The 27,895-nt window shown below is 40.2% G+C and overlaps 2 protein-coding genes and 1 long non-coding RNA gene across 3 annotated transcripts; 1 reads left to right on the plus strand and 2 right to left on the minus strand.

The window, feature by feature from the left end:
- Positions 1–3,248: 3,248 nt before the first annotated feature.
- Positions 3,249–3,764, minus strand: atoh7 (atonal bHLH transcription factor 7). Its single transcript, XM_077582785.1, has one exon. It carries the CDS (start codon positions 3,675–3,677, stop codon positions 3,249–3,251), a length of 429 nt encoding a protein of 142 aa, XP_077438911.1. The 5' UTR covers positions 3,678–3,764.
- Positions 3,765–7,368: 3,604 nt separating this feature from the next.
- On the minus strand, positions 7,369–24,960 carry mypn (myopalladin). Its single transcript, XM_077581373.1, has 20 exons — positions 23,909–24,960; positions 20,222–20,397; positions 20,082–20,133; positions 19,704–19,995; positions 19,555–19,629; positions 19,330–19,471; positions 18,279–18,302; positions 17,808–17,924; positions 16,951–17,701; positions 14,631–15,659; positions 14,415–14,547; positions 12,975–13,055; positions 12,008–12,229; positions 11,767–11,916; positions 11,608–11,687; positions 10,217–10,343; positions 9,937–10,144; positions 9,674–9,839; positions 8,312–8,445; positions 7,369–8,229 (listed from the first exon to the last, which is right to left on the minus strand). The coding sequence occupies exons 1-20, from the start codon at positions 24,958–24,960 to the stop codon at positions 8,051–8,053; spliced, it is 5,190 nt and encodes a 1,729-aa protein (XP_077437499.1). The 3' UTR covers positions 7,369–8,050.
- On the plus strand, positions 10,642–12,219 carry LOC144061186 (uncharacterized). The gene is made up of 3 exons (XR_013296109.1): positions 10,642–10,996; positions 11,324–11,430; positions 11,999–12,219. It is a non-coding gene; the product is annotated as an uncharacterized LOC144061186 (long non-coding RNA).
- Positions 24,961–27,895: the final 2,935 nt, after the last annotated feature.

Here is a 27,895-nt window from a genome sequence, read left to right on the forward strand (position 1 = left end):
TTCAGCGTGAAGGCCTTCTTTTGAGTGATGAAAGTGTCGCGAGCACTAGCGCACTAGTTAGCATTAGCGAGTCAGACTGGAGTAGATCATTACGATTCCTTGAACATCTAAAAATTGAAACAAAAATTATTATCAATCAAATCATTTTGAACCAAAAACTGTTCTTAATCGAAAATCGATTCCGAATCGAATCGCGCACCCAAAAATCGAATCGAATCGTGAGACATTCAAAGATTCTCACCCCTATTGTACACAAACACACTTGCATATGCAATGTTTTTTTTATTTTATTTTTTTACAACAAGTATGCATTGTAAACATGTCATCCCATTAAATGTCCTTAAAGTCTTACGAATAATTCAGCTGTTTAAAATGCAACATTGTTTTGTGGTCCAGTCCTCTCAATTTCTGTCCTGCTGAGCACATTGTTGTCCCCACTGATTACCAACTCATGCTGTGTTGATTCTATTTTTTCCTGCTGCCAACTGTTTGCTGCCGGTGACTGAATTAATGAAGAGTGTAATTGCAGTGTCACTGACACGCACTTTTGACTCTGCCGTCTATTCATTTTTGACATGCCAACTGTCAGAAAGCGTTGATTAGGTATGCAAACATTCAATGTGGCCAGTCAGTCATTATGACCATCTGTATCTGTGTTTGCCCAAATGAAAAGGTTATGTTGTGTCATTTAAGAGCCCTTGGATAATTGAGCATTGCAGCTCAGACATTTTTGGACATTAATAAGCAATATATCTTACGTTTTCTCCAAATTAAATCATTTTGTAAATCCCGGTAGTCTGGTGGCAGTTGGGCGTTACAGTGAAGCCACTGCCTGTATGTATCTTTTTTTTTTTTTTTTTTTTAAAGCAGATAGTGTTTGGGTCCAGCTCTGGACGCTCACGCTTCAGTGACCGTGAACTAAGCGATTACACACAGCCATTAGCACACAATGGAGTTTAATTTCTGCTCCCTCGCTTAAAGCCAGGCCGCATCTTGCTCAGAGGCTTCCTTAATCTGCTGTGGCTTGTGCCACCATTCAAACTTTTCAAATCTGCGACAATCACTTGACAATGGAGTATGATTGCCATTTAAATCTGTCGTGCTGCTCCAGCAGTAAACAATCTTGTGTTGCTCTGCGTGAGACGCTAAGTACAAATTAGAAATATGCTTGATTTTCAAATGACTAGAAATACTATTGTGTTTTTTTGAGTTTTTGCTGCGTAAGTTAGTTTTATTTTCGTTGCTGCTGACGTATGATTCTGTTATCTCCGCGCGCAGGAGCTGTGAACAAAAGGAGGATTTACATGTCAGGTTGCAGTGTAAGTGGACATGGCTTGCCATTACCGGTAAGGCAAGCACGTTACACACGCACAATAAAAACTGTAATATAAATGACATTACCTTCTCAATAGTAATTTAGTAATACACAACTAAGTGATAGATGTATAAGTGTTGTTGTTGTTGTTGTTTGGCTATGTCAAGGGGTTGGCAACCTTCACTGTCAAAAAAGCCATTTTAGGCCAAATAAATGATCAAAAATCTGTCTGGAGGCACAAAATATTTGAAGATTGTGAAGAAGGAAACAGAATGTTAAGGTTTGTCTAATGTACCGAGAACCCCAGACAGTGCTAATTTGAGCTACACCATAACAGAAAAATATGCAGCATCCAATAATTTGAATGTTCATTTTCTTCTACCTTTAATCTTCCATTTTTTTGTTTTTCATACATTTTTAGACGTTTCTGCCTTTCTGTAAAATTTCATAAATTTTTGACAATTTTATGGGCATATGGTAATTTTTTGCCTCTTCTTCCTTTTTTGGACATTTTATGGCTATTTTTTGACATTTTTTTCTGCCATTACTGCTAGCAATTTTCAGATTTTTTTGTTTGCAATATTTAGGACATTTTATGGTCATTTTTGCGTTTCCTTCTTGTTTTTGGACATTTTATTTCCTCCTTTTCTTTTTATTTATTCATTTATTTTATTTTTTGAGAGCTCAGTATTGTTCATTCGGTAATTTTACCGATTTGACGATTTCCTCCTTTTCTTAAAGCAGCACAAAGGAACTTTCAGTTTCCGTTTATTATTGCAAAGCCATATGAAGAAAAGCAAAAGTAAAGTTTTGCCTGAAGGAAGACCACAGTTCCCATGAGGACAAGCGCGTTCACATTCAAATTGACATCTGTCTTTGTAACGAATGGGGAAATGTGGAAGTGACGTATGCCATAAAGCAGTAAGCACGTTTGTAGTTTTTTTGTGTGGCAGTGTTCCTACCATCCTCCTCAATGTTGCTTAGTGCCAGTAAAAATGATACAGATCCACTCAGGCCATGGCAAAGGTACCATTCGACTAGTTTGAAGTCAATGTTTCATCTTTTTTTTTTTTTTTTACAATGTTGTGGACTTTTTATGGTAATTTTCTGCTTTTCCTCTAACTTTTGGGAATATTTAGGTAATTTAAAAAAGTTTTTCATCTACTTATTATCTCTCTTTCTGACAACTTAAAAATTTGGACTCTGAATTATTATTTTTTTTAATCATTCACTTTTTTAATCTAAATCATTAATTCATTTGAAGAATATTTGATCTAAAAATAAAGATATGTAAAAAAAAAAATTATACTAGTCTAGTACTGCAGAGCAATTATTTTTAGAATAATATTAAATATTAAACTTTCAGTTGATCGAGACAAAAATGTCCTACCAAATGTAGATTTAGAATTGTGTACAATAATAATGTAGTAGTGATAATGATCTCCATAAAAGACAATGAGGAGAAAAGCAGAATATATTTGATAGAAAATATTCTTTATTCTCAATCCAAAACTATAATTTAGCATGTGATAAACAAGCTCATTTTTCATCTCAACAATCCTTGCATATTAGCTTGAACAATGCAACTAGCTATGATTCTCTTAACTCATCGAAATTGCACCAAATTCCAGGGCTGTATATCAAATACAGCTGTAAATACACATTACACAATCTAATGGTCATTTTAATGACACTACACGTCTTTCTTTACTGTGCGTTGACAAACCTGCTCAAAATCCTAGCAAAAATATATCCAACACTTTTTAAAAAAAAAGAAGCCTTTTGATTGTCAAAGATAATTAAAAAGAAATAAATCAATACAAATGTATTTACTGTCTCCTTAATTGGAGCAAAAAAGGTTTCACATTGCCACTTACAACATGACTGCTTCACATGCCAACTGACAGATTTAAAAAAATAAATAAAAATAATCTTATACGTTGAGCTGATGCCCATCAATCTGATAAGAGAAAGAGGAGTTCGTATAATCCTGCCCCGTGGAGTCGTACCTCATGAGGTACTGATAGTCGTCAGGCTGCGCACAGTCAAACTGCAAGTCCACCCACTGCACGTGCGCAGCGTTGCGCCTCTTCGTGTCCGTCAGGATGCGGTTGAGGGCCATGATGTAGCTGAGCGCCATCTGCAGGGTTTCATACTTGGACAGCTTCTTGTCCTGACCCCACTGCGGCACCACCTTCCGTAAACGGTCGAAGGCCGTGTTCAAGCCCTGCATCCGCTTCCTCTCTCTGGCGTTGGCCGCCATCCTCCGCCGCGTGGCCGACTCGTATTTCTCCGGGCTCTTGGAGTCCAGTTCCGAGGATTCGGATCCCGAGTCTGTGCAGCTCGACCGGCGAGGCTTCATGTTTTTTTTTTTTTTTCCAGAACTGAACCAGGAAAAGTTAATAAAGATGCAAGTTGAAACAGTTCTCTTATGATGATGTGTCCTTGGTGGTCCCTGTGGACGGTCTGAGGAGTCCAAGGTGTCTGTCTTCCAAAGAAGGGAGCAGCTTTTATAAGGCATAAAGCAGATGAACAGGTGGCAGCAGGTGGGGTCCCTGCCCTCTACCACCCCCCCTCAAACCCATGCGGCAGACTCCTTAACACCCACTCTCACCACATACACACACATGCATAAAGTATATATGCACACTCAACACACACACACACACACATAAACAAAAAACCTTAATGAAATTCCAATTATCTCGGGCTGGGCTCTCTGGCCGAGGCTTCACTCGATGCCATGTGTCACAAACACCAAAGTCTACCATCTGCTTGCACAACTGATGCTGCAAAACAAACTTTATGAAGCTGACAACAAAATTTATATAAAACATTGGCGGAAAAACTGTAACTAAATTATGTTGAAGGATTGATAAGAAAGAACAAATATTTCATCATCAGTATTTTATTTTAGCAGACCAAATATCGCTTCTTGTTCAATATACTACTATTTATTTATTTATTTTTTATAAATCTTTGCCCACGTGGCTACTAAGTAGTATCATGCTACAAATGCCCTCAAATCTCCTTTCACTACTTGCGTATCTGGTCTACGTGTGATGAGAAGCATAATCTGAGATTAGCCCGAGGCAACAAAAGTGTGCTGCATAACCTGAAGGATTTTAACTGAAAATCTGAGGATTAAAGATCTTGAACAATACGGACAAGATGGTTCGCAGATTATCGCGGCAAAACCTGGAAATGATATTGCTCATCGTGTCGTGATGGTTTAATATTCTTATTCACGTTAGGAATTGTAGAATTCTGTGTTTTGGTTTTAATGATTCACAGTATGTGGGGGGGTCTTAGATGTCCTTAAGTAGGCCTACAGATGGAGATGGGAAATAAATAATTGATCTGTGTACCGAGCCAAAAGAAAAAGGGACAGACAGAATAATTTGTCTTTCTCATCTTTCCCATCTGGTTACACAAAATTTTGAATTTTTGGGCACAATACATTTATCAAATCTACAACACCAGAAAACTGCAACATACTTTAATGTCACCCCTTATTTTGTCCATTTATTGTAAAAAAAAAAAAAAAAAAGTAAATTCCCCAACAATTTAGTGCCAGTTGTTACAGAGAATTTAGAATTTAGTTAGTCAAAGATAGCATTTCCTCATTTAACTTAGTCAGATATAACTTTTTTTTTTTAAACTTGTTTTACATTATTTGCTTTAATTACACTGGTCCATGTAAAAAAATAATAATAAGAAGAATGACATTAATAAATAAATAAGAATGACATTAATATTTTGTCGAACAGTTTTTCGCAGTGGTACCATTCATTGTGCTCCATTTACTCCAGTTTTTCTGTTGTTGTTGGGGTTTTTTTTTGGGGGGGGGGGGGGTGATAGGCTACTATGTAGTGCACTAGCCCAGCCACGTATCTTAAAGGGAACATGGCGCACTATTGACTTTTAAACTTCTAAAACCTGAACTGCCAAGAGAGTCATAGAACATACTGTATCTATTAGACCATTCTAGGAGAATATTTTCACCTCACTTTGCTACAAGGATATTTAATTTGATTTTTTAATCACTTTTCTTTGCAACCAGTGGCTTTGAAACAAACGGTTTATCAGGAGCTTTTGAAGGAGCAGCGAAAGGTCATCTTTGCCTCAACAAGGCTCAGTGTACAATCTGCTATATGCATATTAGTAGAGGTGGGCATTTTTGTCAATCGTCAATTCCAGTCAATGACGATGCCCACCTTTCACCAAGAATGCTTTGACGTAAAGCCTCGCAAAAATACACGTCACGAGAAGGACCGTCAGGACCGTCATAAATCTGCTCTAATCCAATGCTCAGCATGTGTATTTTTTTTCGAGGTTTTGTGTCATTGTTCAAAAGGTGGCCGTCATTTTTATTTTTATTTTTATTTTTATTTTTATTTTTATTTTTATTTTTATTTTTATTTTTATTTTTATTTTTATTTTTATTTTTATTTTTATTTTTGTACGTTTTTTTAATATGTTAAATTGAAGAGAAAAAAAACCCAGAGGCATATTGAGAAAAACTAATGAAATATTTGGTTTTTACATCCGAAATTGCTCCAGAAAATGTTGTGGGCTACTTTATTTACATAGTTATATGTTTGTTTGTTTTTTTATTCAAACCAGTGTTATTTATATTATTGTTTTTGTGTGTGTAAGTCTATAACGGTTTGTGCAGTGATAATGTTAGACTATTGTCCAGTCATGAACGAATATAATGTAATTATTTTTTTTAATATGGAATTTTGTACTGCGTTCTAATGAGTGATTCTATGTGTTTTCATCCGAGCTCTGGATTGACCAACTCCAGGCTTGGGTTTAGAAGCAGCTTTTAAATGATTAATCACTGTGGAGGCCGAGTATAATGGCTGTCTCTGCTATTGGGTCATGGACACAAGCTGATGCTGTCTGGTCATTTTGGGATGGACTGGTTAGCTGTGCAATTAGGCATATAATCCCATCTACCAGTTGGTTCATTGATTACAGATTGATGTAGTTTGCCAGCTGCTGCTTGTCTTGTCTGAGGGCCTCGTCTGAGATGAGGCCCTGCCCTTCCGTGTCTTATGATTGGCTCATTTCAGCACCTACGACTCAGCTGTGGCCTGTTGTCAAAAGCCATATGTCACAACTGAGGAGTGACCCGTCAGCCCCAACAGAAACACACACTGCGTTAAATCCAGATCCCCTTATGGAGCAATGGAGATTAGGCCACAAAGCGTATGTTTTAGTCCTGGAGAAAGTGTATCTCATAAATCCCATCATCATCATCTCCAGATTATTAAAAAATAAGCATTGACTCATGGAAACATAATTGTTTCTCATATATTGATCAGAATTAGCACCGTGAGATATTTTGTTTTGAAAATGTTGAAATGTAATAATAATAATAATAATAATAATCTCCTTTAAGGTACTGTTATATTCTCATTATACATTTATGATACACACACAAGCGACAGACAGACAGCTAGCAACTCGATCTGGCAGCTGGTCAAATGAGGCTCACAGTCTAATTGGGTCAAGTAAGGTGAATGTAATTTTATGCCTATTTGAACCTTCTTCCCCTCTAATTGGACTGATTAGCTATGCTTAATTGGCTCCTGGGATCTCCTTTTTGTTTTGAATTCCAGATAATAAGCATAGTCAAAACAAGCCCTCAAAAATCTGCAGAAATTTCAGTGAACCCACATTAAAATATAATATGGGCTTCTTTACGTTTTATACTGTAATGAACTAAGTGTGTTCCGGTGTTGCCATTTCTGTTTAGTACTCTTATGTCCGACTGTTAGTAAACGCAACACAGGTCTCGCGGGAGGGGAGGGACGTTACGTGCAGGTTGGTTGCGTGTGTTCTTGGCTTTTTCTGCTAGCCTCGTGATTTGTATTCTATTTTCCGGCGTCAGTAGCGTTTGTTAAGATAAATACAAGGGTGACATTCTTACAAAACGTTACAATAAGTATGTAAACAGATTTATAAAACTTCCAGTGAAGCAAACTCACTTGAATAAATATAATTTTATTCTGAAGACAAAACTATTTTACAGTGTGCAACATTACAGAAGTACAATAGGTGCTTTAAAGCGTCCATCAATGTATTTCCAAACTCACTTAAAATTCTCTTTAGTCTATGAAAGGTAATCATTTGTAACCGCTGAGATTGCCCCGTTGGCTTCCATTTTGCATCTGGCACTGTACCATAAAACAATTTCTCCACGTTCACATACTAACAAAATACTAACATGGAAAACATGGTGCAAAAAGGTGAATCAATGCATTACCTGCGTTGAAACAATCCAATGTTAAATCAACCACTTAAATAAAACAGTGTATTTCCAATTCCTTCAAATAACTTAGCTTTCATTTACATTTAAATCAAATATAAATTATTAGATGTATTATTTGCCAGGGAAAAGAAAGAATTTGAGAGCAGTTTGTTGATTTTTTTCCTCAAAAATAAAAAAAAAAGAAAAGAAAAAGAAACAGCAAAAATAAATGTTAATCAATCAAACTTATATATTCAACTCCACTGATGGCTCATGAGCTAAGACTTAGCAAAGGTGTTTGTTTTTTTCTGTACGTGAAACACTCTTGATATGACCTATACGTAAACCGGAATGGTGACACTGTGCTAGCAAGTGGCACAATCATTTCACAATCACTCTTTGCTCTGAGTGTCTCACTTCAAACTCGTCACACAAATCCCATGACGAACCGCGCAGGTAAACACCGGTCTCCCTCACAACTCCTCACTCTCCAGTGTGGCCTCAGGAGGGAAGCTGGCGAACAAGAAGGGGCTTGTCTCCGATGTGGAGAAAGTCGATTTGATGTCGAGTCCTTGGCCTGTGAGAGCTGCGTAGCGGCTGCCCGCGCGTGGCGTCTTCTTCATGGGCGCCGGCACGCTCTGATGCCACTGTGCTGAAGGTCATAATACATGGCGACATGTATCAACTTCAGTAAAGCTGCTGACGGTTTATCTAGGTACTGCTAACTTTCGTACCATAGATGTCGAGCCTGCAGGTGCAGGCCGCAATCCCAGCCTCGTTTTTGGCTGACACTGTATACCAGCCAGCATCCTCTTTGGTGGTTGGCTGGATGAGGAGGCACACGTATCCTGTGGCGTCCTGTTGCATGCTGAAGCGGAAGAAAAGTTGATTTTCATGATTTGTTTTTGAGTTGATAGCAAGGAGAATAGTAGGACTGTATGACCAAGAAGTTTTTTTTTCATCACCCTGCACAGTAAATTGTGTAAATTTTACTCAAGACAGAGTCTATTTAGTCCCACTCTAAATTGAGTAAAATTTACATTTGGAAGAGAGTAAAATATATTCAAATAAATATTTAAAAAAAATATATATATATATATATAAATATAAATATAAAATACATTTTAATCAAAGTATTTTTTTAGTGTGTATGAGACAATTTGCAGAACCTAATGAAAAACATATTAAAGATTTTTCACTCAGAAATTCTAAGTACATTTTGCAAAGAGGATTTTGACTAAATTTTACTAGTTAAAAAAAAAAGGGGTTAAGGAATGAACTCACAATCTTCAGCTTGGGAGACTGACACTCACTAATAAACTAGTAAAATTTTGTCAAAATCTGTCTGAAAAATTTACTTAGAATTTCTGAGTGAAAAATCTTGAATAGTTGTTTTCATGGGATAGGCAAATTCTCTCGCACACACTAAAAATACTGCACTTTGAGTGAAATTTACTCTGAATATTTAAAATGTTAAATTTACTCTCTTCCAATTGTACTCATTTGTATGCTATATTAAAACAGAGCAGTGATTTAACTGAATAATTTAAGTATAAAGATAATAATAATAATACATTCAATGAATTGATTGCTGCAATAATTCGGAGGGATTGGCGCACGCTGCTGTCATGTTTATGAATGAAATACGATGACATCCACCACGCATGTCTGCTGAGTTAGGAATCTGCCTGCGCCTCAATCAAATCCACCAAAATAGAGTTTAACCATCTGCACCACAACTTAGACATGCTATTAGCTGGTCTAAATTGTAGTTTACTTTCGGTTACCAACTTGTCAGGTGCTCTACCAGTACCACTATACAAAGTAGCATCCATTTGTATAGCTGATTGACAGTTGAGGGATCATGGTTTGAGTGCATTTGGTGAACACACCCACAGTGTTCGAAAGAGGATAGACTGGCTTCCTTTTTCACAATTTTTATTTTTAATCATTCAAATTTGGCAGCAATAGCCTTATTTTCTGTGGTATGTGAAATTTAGAAAACATTTATTTTCATTTTCCAGGAACTTTGTGAAAGTTGTCTTGTGTAAACATTTGCTGAACGTTTTTGTATTTTCTTTGGAAGTCTCACTGACCTCATTCTGCTCTGTGTTCTGGGAATGGTGTCGTTGTCTTTCTTCCAGAATATAACTGGGTGGGGCATACCCAGCACCCGACATTCCATCCTGACAGGGGACCCTTCAGGAATTCCCATGTTCTGCAACTTCTCCACAAACTGGGGAGGGTGTTTCATCTCTTTCTCTGAGGGGAGAGTTCAAAAATTCAAATCATGCTGGGGAAAAAAATAAAAATCCTCATTTTCATTTTCTATTCACCACTCCAATGCAAATCTGCTCACCCACAACTTTGAGTTCTAAACTGAAGGAGCACTGCCCTGCTTTGTTGCTTGCAATGCAGGTGTATGAGCCAGCATCTTTCTGTGTCAAGGGGTCAATGACAAGTGAGTGGATGCCATTTTCCCGCACCAGCATCCTGTGGTAAAGATCTGCATAGACGGGTCTACCATTGACCAACCACATGAGCTCGGGATTGGGTAGACCACTCACCTAAAACAAACAGGGACCATTTTTATTGTTGAATCGGCAAATACTGTGAGAAAGTGATGCTCACAAACCTACCTTACAGTCTAGTCTGCACACCCTCCCCTCATGTGCTAACATATCTCCTGGAGCCTGGAGGAAGTGAGGCCGGAAAAAACGCTCATGGGTTTGCTCTCCCTCAACTTCCTGGACACGAGTTCGTACCCTAAAATGTGGAGATGTTGAGGAAAGCCTTTAACGGTTAACTTTATATATTTGGTTCCAAATCCATGTAAATGGATGCTTACAATTAAACCAAACACAATGTGGCCTAAAACCTATACAACTAAACTGAAAAAGAAATGTAATGTTTTCAATAGGGGTGGTAAAGCAAATGACTGAAATAATGTGGTTGAACATTAACTGGGATGTGGCTCTGTTCAGAATGAATCACATTTAAACTCATGTTAAAAGGGAGTCCGCACACATCTGCCACCATTTTAAGGGGCTCTGATTAACCTCAAATACATTTCAGGTAGTAGGCTTTTTTTTTGTTTGTTTACTTTTTGTTTTGCTTTGTAGCAGAAGCCTCAAAGTTTTGTTCTAACAATGACAGCAATTTAAGCACGATAACACCACAACCATGCTACCATAGGTATGGATAAGTCAATGTTAGCACAAAACATTCAGGCTTTTGTTAGATTAAAATTTGGTTATGTTCTGGAACGAGCTACAGCGCGCCTTAGTGAGGATAAGCAGTTCAGAAAATGGATGGATGGACCCTTAGCACCCTCCAGTGGTGAAATGTGTAGTAGGCCTGCATGTGAGCTGGCTGAAGAACAACATGTACTTGGTGGAGTCTTGGTCCCATGTTCGCTTGTAAGTGATTTGTGGTAAAACGTATAATACTAATGAGGAATTTACATGTTGCTAAAATGGCTAAAAATGTGTTTAAAATGAGTGATTTAAGACGTTAGCATTTGTTAGCACCCTAAGCTATTGGACCCTTGTTGTGCTAATTAAGCTAGCTATGGTAAAGTTTTATAAAGTAATTCTTGTCTTAAACATGGTTAACAACGCACTTTACGGTTTATTATATTCACATTTTGAAAGATGTATGTTAATGTAGCCAGAAAACAATTTTAGTTAGACATTTTAAATATAATTCTTATTCTACTGTTGTATTTCTATTTTTGTCTGTTACAGTTTGAACTGAATTATTCACAAGGGATTTAATGAACGGACTCCAAGAACAATTTAATCCGTTAACCGTCCGGCAAGATGGAATGCTGGATAGAGCCGTCAAATGTCTGGTGAAGACAGAACACCAAGCTATTTCATTTATTTTTATTTTATTTTATTTTTAATCAATTGAGCTGTGCAGGTAGCATTAATGGTGGAAATGTTTTTAAATTATTTATCACAAAAACCTGAACACAGGTGTGGAGATTTTTATATCCACTGATGGCAAGATCTGCATTCCCGCTTACCTCTGAGAGTTAATTGGGGTCAATCGGCATCGAGGTGGTCCTGTTTGGATGATCAAATGACCTGAACAGCTCATTCGTCCCTGTTGATTTACAAATGGTACATCAGAATTGGTACAGAAGAATGCGGTCATGAAACAGAAGCTCAGTGCAAGGTGTTACCTGTGGATTTGCTGCCATGATGGTGTAATTTCCATCATCATCAGCTGTTGTAGACTCTATATGTAAAGCACATGTCCCATCACCCTCTCTTATCTTCTTATAATGTGTATTCTTCCTTAAGATCTGCTTCCCATCCTTAAACCAGTAAACCTGTTGGCATATCATTAATTATAATTAATGACTACTGCATAAGATATAACCATAAAATTATTGTGCTCTTTGTCACCACTAGACGTCTCACCTTTGGAACAGGGATGCCAACAACTTTGCAGGAGAAAGTAACAGGTACGCCCTCCATGGCCTTGTAGTTCTTGAGTTTCTTGTCAAAGATGGGCGCGATGCATTTGCCCGAGGGCACGTCGTCGTGTTGCACGTCATCGTCTGACTCCTCCACCGGCGTTCGCTCCAAGCGGAACTCGATCTCGCTCATTAATCTCTGCTCAAAATTGGAAACTTTGTACTCCTAAAAAAAAAGGGGGGGGGATGCTAAATGAAAGCAAACTTAATGCACATTTTATCTTTCTACCTGCTGGAAACCTTTTCATACTAGAATGTATGCAATAATGCACACAGCCTTTTGAATTTGTGAAGATTATTTTCAGACATCATAAGCGTGTGTGTGCTATATTGATATATAACAGTAGTCGTATTGAAGTCAAATCTTGGGCATTTGAACCTAAACTTACATATTACGTTCTGACGTAATAGCACTTCATTGGAGGCATGCTGTAGCATCTATTTGACAAAATGCCTGCTGGAAAGCAAAAAAAAAAAAAGGTCATGCATCAAGATCAGAGGGTAAAAGAAATTAAATAAAAACACGAGCGAATAAATGTTTACATTTGGTTGAGTTTGCCTAAATACCTCTGACTCATCAGATTAAAGAGAGGGAAAAGATGTGTTTGCTTTCGAGAGTTATTTGATGTCATGTTTGGGATGTGTGAAAGACGTAGGAAATATAAGGTCAAAAGGGGAAATGAGTGATCTTTAAAGTAAACCAACAGTGAGTCATGAGCACAATGTAGTAGATTTCTTCGTGCAGGTTATATATTAGTTAAAGGGTGCTTGAATGGTACCGGATACCAGCCAAAAGTTTGGACAAACCATTCTATTGCATGCAAAATTGTGTCCAAACGCGACTGGCACTGCATGAACTGCCATTATGTTAGCGTCCCGAATTACTGCTTGCAATGAGATGATCCTTGTACCTCATCATAGTTAATGACAGTAGCTGGAATGTTTGGTCCAACAAGGGGTCTGCTCGCTGTTTTCCCCTCAATACTCCGCTTCTATGAGAGGATAGGGATGGATGATGAACTCCCACAGACACACAAACTGCTGCTAGAGAAGCGCACCGACAAGCTAAGGAATGTTATATACAGTACGTGCATGGTTATAGTACGTGGACACAATGACCGATGAGCGGGAATTAGGAAGGAAAAATGTTCTATTATTATTATTAATATTATTATTATTGAATATGAGTAACGAACAAAGTCAAAAATTAATTGTGAGCTTTTGTCCAGGGATTGCAGTAGTTTCAAGGCCGATACCAATTATTAGTAGTCAAGGAGACTAATAACCAATATTTCAAGCTGATATTTATTTGCAGTAAAAGAGAAAATATTTATCAAAATTGAAAAAAAACCAAAAACTTTTTCTTTTAATTTTAAGCGTATAAAGAATTGACAGTTTTGTATAAGAATTATAACAGAGCTTCTAGGGTCATCAGTATGTGTTAAGCTAAATTAAAAAAGTAAATAAAAAGTAAGTAAATAGTTCCCTAAAGTGTTCTACTCTATATAAAGTTTTCCAGAATTTCAACGTAATTTCTTCATTTATTTTATTTTTATTTTTTAATAAAAAATATTTTTTATTTCTTATTTTTTAATAAAAAGTGTAGGGAGCTCCCAGTATCAGCATCATTTTTTTATAAAGTCGAAATTTAAATAAATGTATAAATTAAGGTTCCCTGTATCTCACTGGACGACAAATGCATGCGAATGTAGCTAATATGGGGTTTTCGTCAGGGTTCAGAAAAGGTTTCAAAAGATCTTCGAAGAGAGTGAAAAATGGTCGGAATATGTTTGAAATGTCTTTGCGACAAGTAAAACTGTAGGTGAACATTTTAGAAATCCTGATGAAAATCCTGCTTTACCAGTTTTCAGATTTGGCTGATGCTGATATTTGTCAAAATGCCAAATTTCTGCACCGATAATCGGCCCGGCCGATAATCGGTCTATCCCTTGATTGCAGGTATTTAAAGAGCAGGGACTTCTACCTGTCAATATGTAGAGAAGGAAACTTGAAAATGTGAATTTTTGTATTTAGTTTTAAACATTTCCCAATATTAGTATAAAAAATGTCTATAAAAAGGTTTTTCGGGATATATGGTCCTACGGAGACTAGAGGAAAATTCACATTTGTACAAATATATTGTTAGTTTGTCTAACCAGCTTAACATTTAATGCACTTTAAAATCAATACTAATAGTTGCCCAGGTCTATCATATGAATATGGCTCATGTCCACATAACTGAGGAAAACCAGACTAAACAACAGATTAGTAAATTTAAAATTAGTGATAACATACTGTACTAACATGTCAAACTACTCTATCATTCAACTAACTAAAAGGGTGTTTGATACCTGCTGATAGGCAAAAACGGGAGGATCATCTTGAAATTGCAGTTTTTTCTCAATGTCATAAAGAACAGCCTCTTTGCTCTCGCGAATGATTTCGGTTGATGGCAGGCGTGTCTTTGGTACTTTCTTATTGAACCTTAAGAGACAAAATAAATATTTTAGAACACGTGACAGTCCACCCACCTCTGCAGTAGTGCAAACAAGTCATATGTAAAGTACCCTAAAGGTGCCCCTTTGGGAAGGCCCATGGAGTTGGTAGGCTGAGATGGAGTCAGGGAAGGCAGGATGGAGCTCAGGAAAGCCACTGGGTTTTGGATCGGGCTCGGTGTGGAGCTGCTGGAAGTGGGAGAGGACGCCTGCGGAGGTGACTGGGCTCTGAAGGCGAATGTGTTATTTAAGGTTGGTGCTGAACCCGGCGTGGGTGAGGATATGAGTGATGGGGGGCTCGTTGGGGACCGGAGTACTCTCGTGGGAAAGGTCCTGGTCGGTGGCGAGAATGGTGATAGCGTTGGCGAACTGGCGGCGGAGGAGTTGAATTCAGCTGCCAGCTCCTGGAGCAGCGGAACCGGGGACTCGGTTGGGGATGGACTCCTGACGGGTGAGAAAGTTTGAGCCGTGATGAACTCTTTCGGCCGGGCGTAGTTGAAAGCCTGTGAGGTCGCGGTGAGATTTATGAGGGAGGCGTGGGTGCTTCTCAGGAAAGCGGCTGGAGATGTGACATGATGTGAGGCGGTCGTTGCATCTGTTGTGCTTGAACTGAAATTTGACACGGGCTTTGAGGAAAATTGTGGCGTGGGCGCAGTTCTGGCAAGAACTGTTGTGGACAGGTTCAGGTGGGAGGCATGGATGGTGTTCATCTGGGTCGAAGGTGCCACGCTGAGAGGTGGAGCTGTGTTAAGCCGTGGCATAGGTGGAGGGGAGGTCACCAGGGAGGAGGTCTTAACCTGGGGAGTGGATGGAAAGGATCTTGGGGGAGGAGTGTTGATCACAGGAGCAGAACTTAGTGAAGGTGCAGGGGGTGTCATAGTGTGGGCGGATCCAGATTTGGGCGTCAGCTGCGAGGTGTTAAGGTATGTCGATTGGGAATCGCGGTTTTCTCTAAAGGACCAGAGTGGACCTACACGAGAGTTTGTGGCCTCTGTTTTAACCTGGAATGAAGGCTGATTGTGGATTTGGGTCGGGGGTTCACTCTCTTGCTGCTGTTCCATAAGAACTTGGTTGTGAAGGAGCTGGAGCTGCGCCGGGTCCCTGTCAATCAAGTACAAGCAACATAAAAGATGAGCTGGAAAGACACTATACATGGTGAACATGAAGAAGGCTCAGTGCTGTGTTGCAATGAATTACAGCTGGTCACTCCCGTAAAGCCCGGCAGAAGTGAGCCAAAGTCAGCATGAAGATGATCTGCCCTTTTATGGACCACCAACAAGTTGGCCACAAAACAACTCTGGATAACCTCAGAACTCTTTCAATACGCACACTCAATTGAGTCTTATCGTCACGGTTTACATTACAGTATATTTAACTATTATTGATTAAATCACCTTCTTGTTTTGCCTTTTATGAAAACAACTCCATGAGCAAACTCCAATCCAATCCCAAGTAGTAGCAGTAATTAAACTTTTCAGGGTGAGCACAAGGATAATCAGAAACCACATGATACTGACCGCAATGATAGGCAGGAACTTCTTGTATAAAATGTTAAGAATCGCAAGTGAACTTACAAGTAGAAAATGCCATCCTTTGTTTTGGAAAGCCTGAAGGTCCACATTTTAGGTCTGCTTGCATGGATTAGTGAGTTGCGACTAATAGTTGAGCTGAAGGAGGAGCTAATTATATTTGGACAGGAAGAGGAGGGGGAGGATCAAATGTTGATATGATGTGAACTGAAAATGTGATTTGGGTTGTAAAATCTTGTTTTTGTCTGTATATTTATAGCAGGATTTCACGTTCATTTTTTTCTATGAAGAGTGGTTGCTCTCTGTGACCCAAATCTAGAACATTATATCATTTATTGACATAGGATCTATAAACTAATGATAACAGACGTAATAAAAAAATGTGGGCTTGTTTGGTAGTCAGTGAAATAGCTTACAGCATTTCTTAGTCTAAATATGTCCACTAGTCTAAATATGGTATTCTGGTTAATATTGTGTTTGTGGAATATGAGTGAAGCTGCAGAATCCATCATTTTTTTACTAATTTCAGAATGCGGCCATTTTGCACTTGCCCGTCGAGTGAAAATGACATCAAAGTTGCTCAGATATCAGGTAACAACCAAAGCTCAGCTTATGAAAACAGGTGAGCTGTGATTGGTCGTTGCCCTGAACCCTGAGGAACTGTGATGTCATCTTCAGTCGACAGCAAGTGGCAAAATGGCCGCCCCCCGAGATGGACAAAAACAGCTGGATTTTGCTGAATAACTCATATTCTACAAATGTAACATTACTAGTGAGCTCACAATATAACATATTATTGTCAAGAAATGTTTAAGGTTGACTTGACGGTTACTTTAGAACTTTATTAATTCAGCTCTACTTACAGTTTGGGTTTTGCCAGCACTGGTGGTGGACCTTTGTCGACAAATGCATCAGAAGCATCTTCATCAGGTGAAGCAGATGTGTCATTTTGCTCACCCTCCTCATCCTCAGGTAGTTTGAAATGTACACGCAGACCGACTCTGGAGCTGGTGCGCGAGTCTTTGTGGTTTGTCAGGACCCCAGACTTTAGGCAGGAGTTAGGAGGGGGATCGGGGAGGGGCAACAAAATAGATGTCCCATTCTCATAGTTAGAGGCTGCCTTGTGATTTGAACTTGCGTCAGGTGATGTCAACACCGGTCCGGATGCTTCCTGCTCAACCGCAAGTGCAGGAGTGAAAGGTTTTGGGTGTGGAGGCAGTTGTCCTGTGTTCTCCGGAGGCACCTGGTGAAGGCTGAGAGGGTCTAAGTTGGGAGTGCTAACACTGCGATGGTTGACACTGGGGCTACTGGACAAGCTGCTGGGGTCCAGACCGTGCAGGCTGGGACGTAAGGTGTCCGGACGGAGCATACTGGAGTTGTTGGGGTGCAGACGAAGGGTGCTGGTGTTTAAGGGGTCCAAACGTAAGGTGCTATTGACTAATGGATCCAGCCGGATGGTGCTGGAGTGGGGCTTGATGTTATTGGTCACAGCAATCTCTGTTTGGGGTTTTACAGGAGGGATGGTGAGATCTGATGTGGACGGTTCTTGGACTCGACTGGGCTCCACAGTTAAAGTGCAAAAAGGCCTAATTGCGTGGTTGTGAACACCATTAGCTGCAAAAAAAAGAAAAAAAAGAAGTAATAATAATACATTTATTTGACGTATTGACATAAGACTAATATGATGCTGGAGTCCTCCAATATAAAACTGAATTATTACCTTTGACCTTTAGTGCTGCGGTACTGGACGTTATTCCATACGTGTTGCTTGCAGTGCAAGTAAACATCCCGGAATCTTCAGCAAAGACCTCAGCGATGACCAGTGTACATATTTCCTCTGGAGAAACAAAAGTGATACTCACATCATGGTTCAATTGCGTGGATGTGATCGCTGTTGAGAGTCTTTCGCGAGAGAGGGCACATGACTCCTTGAGAGTTTCTTTGTATGTGTAGCTGGGTCTATTTGAAGCTAAGGCAGGTTGAAATGATCTGCCATAGTTCGACACAGGATGAGAGACTACCTTATAAGGTGCACAGGCACAGAGAAGCAGCCTTGGCTTGTGTACAGAAGAGAAGCAGAAGTCCCCACCAAGGACTAAACACTTCAGAGCAGTATGTATGCATACAGCATGTTACATACCTAAGGCAATAATTATATTTTTCCACAAATGAGGAATTCTAAAAGAGCTACCTGATTCAGCTGGAGATCTGGGCTCTGAAAACAAAAAAAAAGAAAAAAAAAAGCCCTCTTGTAGCCTTATTTGGTATCACTTTTAAAATTTATTTGTAACCACTTTTCGCTGACGGTACCATAGATTCTACAATTAAATTAAATACATTAACGAGAGCCTCTCCAAGTCACATCCTCGAGAGCCTCTAACCAGCCTGTTTTCCATGTTTCCCTCCTCCAACACACCTGAATCAAATGATCAGCAAGCTCTACAGAAGCCTGATAACGATACTGATTATTTGATTCAGGTGTGTTGGAGGAGAGAGACATGGATCCCGAGGACCGAAGTGGGAGATCCCTGTTTTACAGTATTACAAATATGAAAAAAAGTAGAACTAATTGTAAGCTCACTATTTTGGCAAGCAGGACATTCGTTGCTGTTCTGGCTGAACTTATTGAGCAAAGTGTTGAAAGGGAAGTCAACCCCCCCAAAAAAAAAATATATTGACAATGATACGTTCTATGCAGCCCAACTAGTCTAAATGTGGTATTCTGGTTAATATTGTGAAATATGAGTTAAGCAGCAAAATCCAGCCGTTTTTAGCAATATCAGAAGGCGGCCATTTTGCCACTGGCTGTCGAGTAAAAATGACAAAATTACAGTTGCTCAGGTCTTAGGTGACAACCAATCACAGCTCAGCTTCAGAAAACAGGTGAGCTATGATTGGCCGGGTGAAAATGACATCACAGTTGCTCAGGTCTCAGGTAACAACCAATCACAGATCAGCTTCAGAAAACAGGTGCGCTGTGATTGGTCGTTGCCTGAGCCCTGATGTCATCTTCAGTCAACAGCAAGTGGCAAAATGGCCGCCCCCTGAGATGGATAAAAACAGCTGGATTTTGCTTCATAACTCATATCCCACAAATGGAATGTTAATCAGAATGTCATGTTTAGACTAGTAAGGTGACAATATAACATTATTGTCAAGAAATGTTTAAGTTAGTACCAAAACTCTTCTGGCATTGCTCTTTTGAATTTCCAAGTACTGTACTGATTTTCATCTGTGCTTACTGTTCTGCAGGATCCTAAAATCTGGAGAGTCTTCAATGATTTTTGCTTCTTTGTACCATTCCACTCGCGGAGACGGCACCCCCTTCACACGGCACTCTAGCACAACCAGCTGCCCTTCTGAAGCCACCAGGTCCTGCAGACTCTAGAGGTGTGAGAAAGAGTGTTGTTGTGACATACTGGACGCTCGGAACATAATAGCACATATCCTTTTAAGACTAATTCTACCTTTGTAAAAACGGGGGCAGCCATGACGGCTTGCCCGTTGAAGCCTGGCAGGAGGTTGAGGCTGGATGTTTGATTCTAGACAAATGCAAAAAATGATGTGAGCAGGAGAAATACAAAAGAAATTATATGAAGTGTGTCATCTGTTCTACCTCAGGTTGGGACGTTGGAGCTGCGTTGGGGAGCAGTGGACCCTCTGTGAGGTCTGCTGGTGGTGATGTCGGAAATACTTGCGCAGGTAAGACTGTCGTTTCAGTCGCCAATGCTTGAGATAGCTCCGAGTCTGGAGCTGAGGTGGTTATCGTCTGAACTGGAACCTTCTGGATCACAAGAGTGCTGAGCTCCTCTGCTGGTTCTCTTGTGGTTTGATTTTCTGAAGACTCTTTAACTTCTCTTGCGAATTGGCTTGACAGTGGTGTGGACTTTGGCTGATTTCCCTGCAGGCTTTCAAAAAAAAAGAGATGAAGATTCACTATTAACAAGAGCTTTAAATACATCCAAATCAAAATGGCGAGAGTAGGAGAACTTACTGGTCTACATGCTCAAAGGGCAGTTCCCCCTCAGAGTCTGATGAGGATGCACCTGTTGGACCACGTTTTAAAATAATATAAAATAATTGATTGCAAATGCAATAAATCTAATCTAAATCTAAAAAGAATGAAAGAAACACCTTCAATGTAAATCTCCGCTGAGGTGGAGTCAGTTCCGTAAAAGTTTGATGCGAAGCAGGAGTAGCGTCCGGTGTCCTCCTCAAAAGCCTCCGTGATGATCAGAGAGTGCAGCTCACCGTTGGTGATGATCTGAATGTCAGGGCTGTTCTCCAACTCTTTGCCCTCACAGAACCACCTGCAATTCAGCAAAGTGAACATGTGCACTCACTGTTTACACCTATGCTAACAAATGAGGGTTGATTTCCATTTAATGCTAAGTTTTTTTTTTTTATAGTAGCTGCAGTTTGCAATATTTTGCTTAATTTTTTAGTCTTCGGACCCATGGATGATTGCAGTGGACATGACATTTGTGTGTCTAAACTAATAAAAACACATGATTTGGATGATGTCAACACTTCTGGTTCATGATTGGATCCTAGCTAACCAATCACAATCGCAAGTTGATTTGCATAATGTTCATGTTAAAAATGTTGCATATAGGACTAAGCTTGGTAAGTTATAACCATACTATCCTGGCGTCCGCTATAAAAAATAAAAACACGAGATAACCCCCCAATTTTTTTCCATGTTCTTATGTGGGAAAAGAGGCAAAATCAGTCAAAATAAAATAAAAATAAATAAATAATTTGCCCAGCAGAATAAATCCTTTCTCAGTACAATGCAATGCAATTCTACACTATTTTAAAGTACAAACACCATAATGGACAAATTGTTAAATTAATACCTCTTAGTATTGGTTGGGGAGTATTGAAGCAGCTCTAACTTGTTCCCAGGTCAGGTTTTTTTTATTTTTTTTTTTTGCATGACCAAAGTTATTTTGACTGCCAAGCAAGCCGATAATTTCTAAGCCGCACATTAGTGACAAACTGCAACTATACGTATTTGTGTGTGGATGTCAGGCTCCATTTCATTGTGACTATATTTCAGTTACTGCTTACATTCTTGCTTTTCTGTCAATTTTCTTCCTATCACTTAAAAGCTGCAATATGAGGGGCTTTTTGGGCTAAGTTACAAGTCCATCATATAAACATCAATGAGCAAACGCTTTCCCTTTTTGTCTGTAAAGTACAGCAGTGAGCTTTACCAGTTTAGACAGGATGCTGGAGCACAGCATAACAAATTCTCTGTTTTGACTCTGAAAACTTTATCTTGAGGACTACTGTTTTTATTTTTTAGGTCAGGGTATGTTAACTTTCTATAGACAATGACAAGAGAGGAAAGATGAAACTAGCGTTAAGTAGTAGTCACTTCCTTCCATGTGTTCAACTATGATGATGCAGTCCAATTCATGCAAATAGGACTAAATAATTGCCCTACAGTGCACCTGAATCTGTGCATTCAGATTTTTGCTACAATTGACTTCCGGCATGCAGAATTGGTCTCACAACAGCTCACAAAAACATTAACTCCCAATATATTAATATGAAAACCTACAGTCTATTTATTCATTTTAAAACCATAACAGTAAACTGACGTCCAATGCACTATGAAGCAACACGAGCAGCGGCTACTCAGAACATCTATTTCCAGTCGATGAGTCCTCGAGCTTGCTGAAAATCCAGCCAATAATCAAAGAGGAATGAGGTAAGCCCGTGGCGAGATGATGAGAGCTTTACGTCGGTAAATCCGATTCAGCGCTGTCATCGAAATCAAACTTGCACACTCAATACGTCCAATTGTGATTTCACAGTGAAGGCGCATTGGAATTCCTTTGCATGCCTCACTGGAATAGACTCACTGCAGGATGTTCTGCTACGAGAGAGCCATTTGTCATGAGTAAGAGTCTAAATTAAAAACATGAGTAGTAAAGAGGATGGTTGGTGCAGCTCCTCACTGCCCCTGTCAGAGCTATTTTCCTTCAGCGGCTCAAAACTTAGGAAGGAGATTCCCGCTGGAGCCTGACAGTTCTGAACTTAAAACGCACAATGCTAAAGTCGCATAATGCTAAACTTCTCTCACACACATACAACCAAGCACATCAACTAAAAATGACAAATAAGTAACTGAAACAGTCCTCATAAAATTTGTACAAAGGATGAGGTCTATAGGATGAATCTTTGAGAAAAATATTATGACCTAACTAAAAGATTAAACTACATGAAATAAGATTGTAAAGTTTACACTAAAGAGCAAATAAACCATCTTACCAAAGTGCTGCGCGTGTTCATGCTACTGCCAAGAGCTCGGTTGGTTCCATTATCAGACGAGACTACAGCTCGCAGTGCCAGTCCAGTCTAAAAATGGCAGAGCGCTTGCATTCTCCCAGCACAAGCATACGTTAGTGCCTCAACAATGCTCAGTAGGACTAACAAGACCATGCCCCCTCCCCTCTACCTCGCCTATACCTCGTCTCCATGCTGCCCTGCCTGGAACGGCTTCAAATGGCCTCTGTTTTCTTACTAAAGCATTTTTTTTGTGTTTTTTTTCCAAACATAAGTATTTTTACCCCAAGTAAAAACTTTCAACCGAAAGCGTATGGAACAGTGTGGAACCTCTGGTGTTGCTTGACCAATATTTTTTTTGGGGGGGTGGGGGGGGGTACTCCAAAAGAAGGGTCACCCTTAACTAGATGTTTCATGTATTAGCTAAAGGAAACAGATGAGGTTGAGTGAATTATTATACAGTTCACTTGTAACTGTGGTTAATTTCTTTTACATGTGTCATTCAAAAATTGTCAAAAAGTGACATGTATCGTTGACAAGGCTCATCTTCACGTGACGTTACACCTTCATTTTTAATGTAAAGTTAAAATCGTAATTGTTTGTACATTTTATTATAAACATAACAGAGCAAACATAATGGATTCTGTTGAAACTAAAGGTGCATTTTCACTGCAGGCCTAAGTGCCCAATTCTGATTTAAATCTCATATCCGATTTTTTAAAAAACATTTTGATGCACATTTTCAACACGTTGGCACATATCCAAAGTGCACATAAATAAGTACACCCACATCAACACCAGCCAGAGACAACACATACAGCAATGGCAATAACATAATCCAAGTAATGTGCCCATTTACACTGCACTCACATGAGCAAATATCCAATACGCGTCAGACTTTTGCCACTTGAGACCCCAAAATTGGAATTATGTCAATTGAACCATGTCGTGCAAATCCAGTCTTGGAAGTTACGCTACAGAGCTAATGTAAGGGCTCTGAAGTTCGTCCACCACAAACTCATTCAAGAATGTCTTTATTGACCTTGCTATGTGCACTTGGGCAGAGTCAGGCTAAAACAGAAAAGGAAATTCTTATAACCGTTTCCACAAGGTTGAAAGCTTATTATTATGTTTATATTAAAAAAAAAATAAGAATCTGGGGGAACTACAGACTGTTGTCTAAGCCCTCTTTTAGTAGCCCTTCTCAAATAGAGTGGGGTGCATGGGACCCCAGGGAACATTTTTATTTTTGCCATACTGGAACAAGGTGTAATTGCACATCCATTGCAGTAGGTGGCAGTGGTGTTCAGCAATTTTATAGACGAATGATGCCATTTATAGTCACGGTACAGTTGCGGTGGGAGTGACATATTTTCTTTCTCCTGGGGGTGCGTAGCAAAAAATAATTGCTGAACTAAAGGAACTCTGAGCATTTCTGATACTATACTGATACTTTCTAATATGACACAGTAACCTATCCTTGGCTAACTAATATTAGATCTTTGCAGATTTTCGGCTTCTTACCGGACTTCAGGTATCGGATGTCCTCTGACGATGCAGTCTAACTGGACTTTGCTACCCTCCAGAACTTCTCTGCTTTTCAGTTTTTGGATAAAATGGGGAGGCTCACATCCTGACTCATCTGCACACGACGGAGTTTTTGTCAAAATGTAGCTTTCCGCCGCATCCACCTCTTTAGAGTCAAACTGCTGCTCCTCAGTAATCCTACCGTCCTGTAACTCCGCATGACCAATCCCAGAGTCCAGCTGGATCTCTGGCTGGTGACTAACAACGGGATCGGCCCCGTCCTCCGCCAGGTCCGCGGCCATTGTCGAGCGCTCCCTGCTGTCTGAGCAAATTGTTCCATCGCTCTGGCTCTTGTTCTGGTTCCGACTCCGATGGGCTTTGCAGGCTCTCGGTCGTATCCGTTTGGTGGTGTTCGCCTTGAAGAGAGAGGAGAGCTCTTCGATGAAGTCTGCCGCTTTGTTGAGGAACTCCTTTTTGGACTGGGTCTCCACCCCGAACGGGGAGTTCCTCGCTGACTTGTTCAAGTGGTTTAGACCGTCACTACTGTTCCTCATGGTGTTGTCCTGCCGTAGGGAGGCTGAGTGTGGCTTTCTGTCCACTGTGAGCTTTGGTTGCGTTGCTGGCAAATCAACCAGCTGTGTGAAAGGCAAAGTAGAGGAAGGCATGTAAGGAACCGGAGAGGGCTTTGTGAGGTGAACAGAGGAAGTTGCAGACGGTGAAATGGAAGCTGAGGCAGTTGGATTGACGGCGGCTTTGACCTCTGCCCTCTCCTCACGGGGCTCATGTCCGATGGCCTGGCGGGCCAAGTTAACGCTCTTGTCCAGCTCTTCTTGGTTGAGGAACGCCGACAGGTCTGGCAATTGGCTTTCATGGAGCACCGCCGAGTCCTCAGCCTTTCCTTTGAGCGAGCCAAAAATCTGAAGGCGTGACGATGACGCATCGGAGCGGCTCATCTCGCTGTGACGCTGATGGGCTCGGGCCTCGGCCAGGTAGCTCTCTCGTAGGAGCTGAGAGAGCGACAGTGGCGGTTCAGCGGCGTTTTCTTGCATACTAGGGGAAGAATCATAAAAGTGTCAATGAGATGATTCATTTGCTGCACACATAGCTCTCTAATGTTTTGGCAAACTGACAACTGACATGCATGACTAGAAGGCCCTTTACATGAGGGGCAATCAGGGACATATATAAATCAGGATTTCCTCGAAACGCTCTCATTTACATTATTGAAATGCTCTAACAGTTCATACTGGAATTTTTTCATGGAAGTGTTTCAGTAGTGTGAATGACTTTATCCTGAATTATGTCCCTGACATCCTCCCATAGGCCCGTGTAGTCATTTTCTTAACTTAACTGAAACATGTCTGACTGACCGAAATATCGAGTCTTTATTTTCAGAGGTGGGCATTTTGCATATTTTTGATGGTCCGTCATTCGTCTAACCTCACAAGCCAGATTGATAATTGTGATTCACTCAAGGGAATTCTTCACATTATCAATGCGGCATCTTTGCACGTTTGTTTTGACCAATCAAGGCAATGGATGGAAAATGTTGTCTTCCATCTCGTGGGGGGGGGGGGGGGGGGGGCACGAACATCTTTACCAGATAAAAATCACCAAAGTTTAATTGCATCTTTCCATGCTTCATGAAAATAGTAGGAAATCGAAACAACAGGTCTTGCTTTCATGCTTGGGTAAATTAATATTTTTATATTTGGCAAAGTATTGCACCCCTATCAATTGTACATTTATGCACCTTTATAACCCTTAAGAGCCACCCTGACAATGAGTTTGACACCCCTACTCTAGACTTTTAGTCCTTTGGTGTGAATGTGAACGGTTGCCCATTTGTGCCCTGCAATCGAGGGCCTACCTTGCCTCTTGCCCAAAATCAGCTGGGACAAACTCCACTACACTCATGACCCTAATGAGAACATTTAGGATGAATGGGTTGATGCATAATGATCAAGTACAACAGATGCTGTGACTACAAGAATACAGAAGCTGAAAGGAAAAAATAGCCATTTATTTTCATCTATTTCCAGCATAGTCTTAACAGGGTGCCAGGTTTGTTGGGATACAGACCTCCCCCCCTGCCCCTTCCCAACTTCTGCAAAGCTTCCCCCTTGCATAATTTTCTGACACCAAGCATGAGCAAGTTATGGAATACAGACACGAGATAGGCTGCGCATATGCTACTGACACTCAAATCAGCGCGATTAAGCGCACTGCAATGCCCTTCCAGCGGACCTGAAGGTGCAGCTGTTGTGTACATTAATCCTTTGCAAACAGACTCCAAGCCCACCAAGTCATATCTAATAATAGCCGGGTCTCAGTTTACATGAAGAAAATCAACAAAGAAAAGCAGCTTCCCTCTTCTTGTGTGACCTTGTTATCATGAGTTTAATCAGTCATGTAACCATCACCAATGAACTCAATGTAATGATTGTATATCGAGACTGCCGAGTAAGGCGGAAAGGCTCGTTTTCATGACCCGGCCCCTGCTACACAAACACAAGACCACACGGGGGGAGTTCAAGTAATTGAATTAAGTAGTAGCTTTCGCAGTCGGCATCTAAAAGTAGACTGAAGTCCATCATGTCAGAGATTTTCTGAGGCTCTGCGCAGCATGACGCTGCTGCCAAAAGGACACCATGCAGGAATAATGACTTTAAGGGATGTTGTGTTTTTACCTTCAGAGTAAGCCCAGCTGGCCTGTGGGAATGGACTGGTGTATCCTCAGGGTGCACCTGTGCTCAAAGTGGGAGATTTCGGTCTTCCACTTGCTGCCACCTGGGAAAACCTTGGGACAGGCAGCTGCCCAGCTTTCCCGCTTTTCTTGCGCAGAGTTACCCTTGGCGTTTACCGGGAAATACGAAGGCGAGTAGCTAGGGAAACCTGTCAGCGGTAAAAGTAGCAACATTTGTCAGCGCCGCGGTCGCAGGTTATTTTGGGGAGGCCTGGCCCATATGTCTGGGAGGTGTCCGTGCTCATTGGCCAACCGGAGCATGCTGTAAAGGGATTCCACTTGTGCTGGTCTACCAGAGACCACCGTCCGACAGATTTAGAAGCCCCTTACCCAGCCTCTCACACAGCCACACCGTCAACTGTCAACACCGCAGATTAAGAGCAATCATAATTTTCAAAGCAGTCGGGATAGGTTCCTGCAAAATCATCTGGAATGACTGCAGTGATGGTTTATTCTGTCTTGTTTGCAGCTTTTGAGCAGAGTGCATTTTGTGTATATTAAAAGTATTGTTTATGAATGTAGTAAGTTGTAGTAACTTACCTACCCATTCTAGTGGGATCCAAATACAAGCCCTTTATCAAAATTTCTGTCTTTCCAAAGATAAGATATGGCCGTTTGTGTTTAGTTCCTTTTATCAACAGTTGTAAGTAATTATGATGTATAATGTATATGTCTTACAGTATTAGCCTATTATCACGTTGTTGTTCATTAGCATTAGTAGCCCATTATCAAACCACATTTGGAGAATGGGTGGGATTAGTCTCGACTAGTGATTTCTGGTATGTGGTCTCCCTCTAGTGGTATGTGAAAGAATGACTGTCTTAGTACAGTTCGGTTGTATTTAACTTAAGTTCATTTTATTTGCATTTCAGCTTTAAGAATTGTTTTTGTCATGTTGCAGCTGAAGTATTTACACCATTTGCAGATGGAAATCTGCACAAATCAAGCTAGTAAGACTTAAAATAATAATTCTACAGAAAGCAGTTTGTGCACAACCAGCTGTTGCAGCTTTTTTTAAATTTATTTATAATTTCCCCTACTGTTTTTCAAATTAATTTAATAGCATCCGCCTCCCATTTGAGAGTTGAAATCTCTGTTCAGGCCACCGTGCGGAATTTGAATGTTCTTCTCGATGTCCGTAAGTGTGAATGTGAGTGTGGTTGTTTTGATTGAAAGGTCACCAATGAGATTGTCTCCAACTCACCCGTAACCCTAAAAAAGTCAAGCACCAAAGAGGA

This window comes from Vanacampus margaritifer, chromosome 12 (assembly GCF_051991255.1).
Source record: "Vanacampus margaritifer isolate UIUO_Vmar chromosome 12, RoL_Vmar_1.0, whole genome shotgun sequence".
In the NCBI taxonomy this organism is placed as follows: domain Eukaryota; kingdom Metazoa; phylum Chordata; class Actinopteri; order Syngnathiformes; family Syngnathidae; genus Vanacampus; species Vanacampus margaritifer.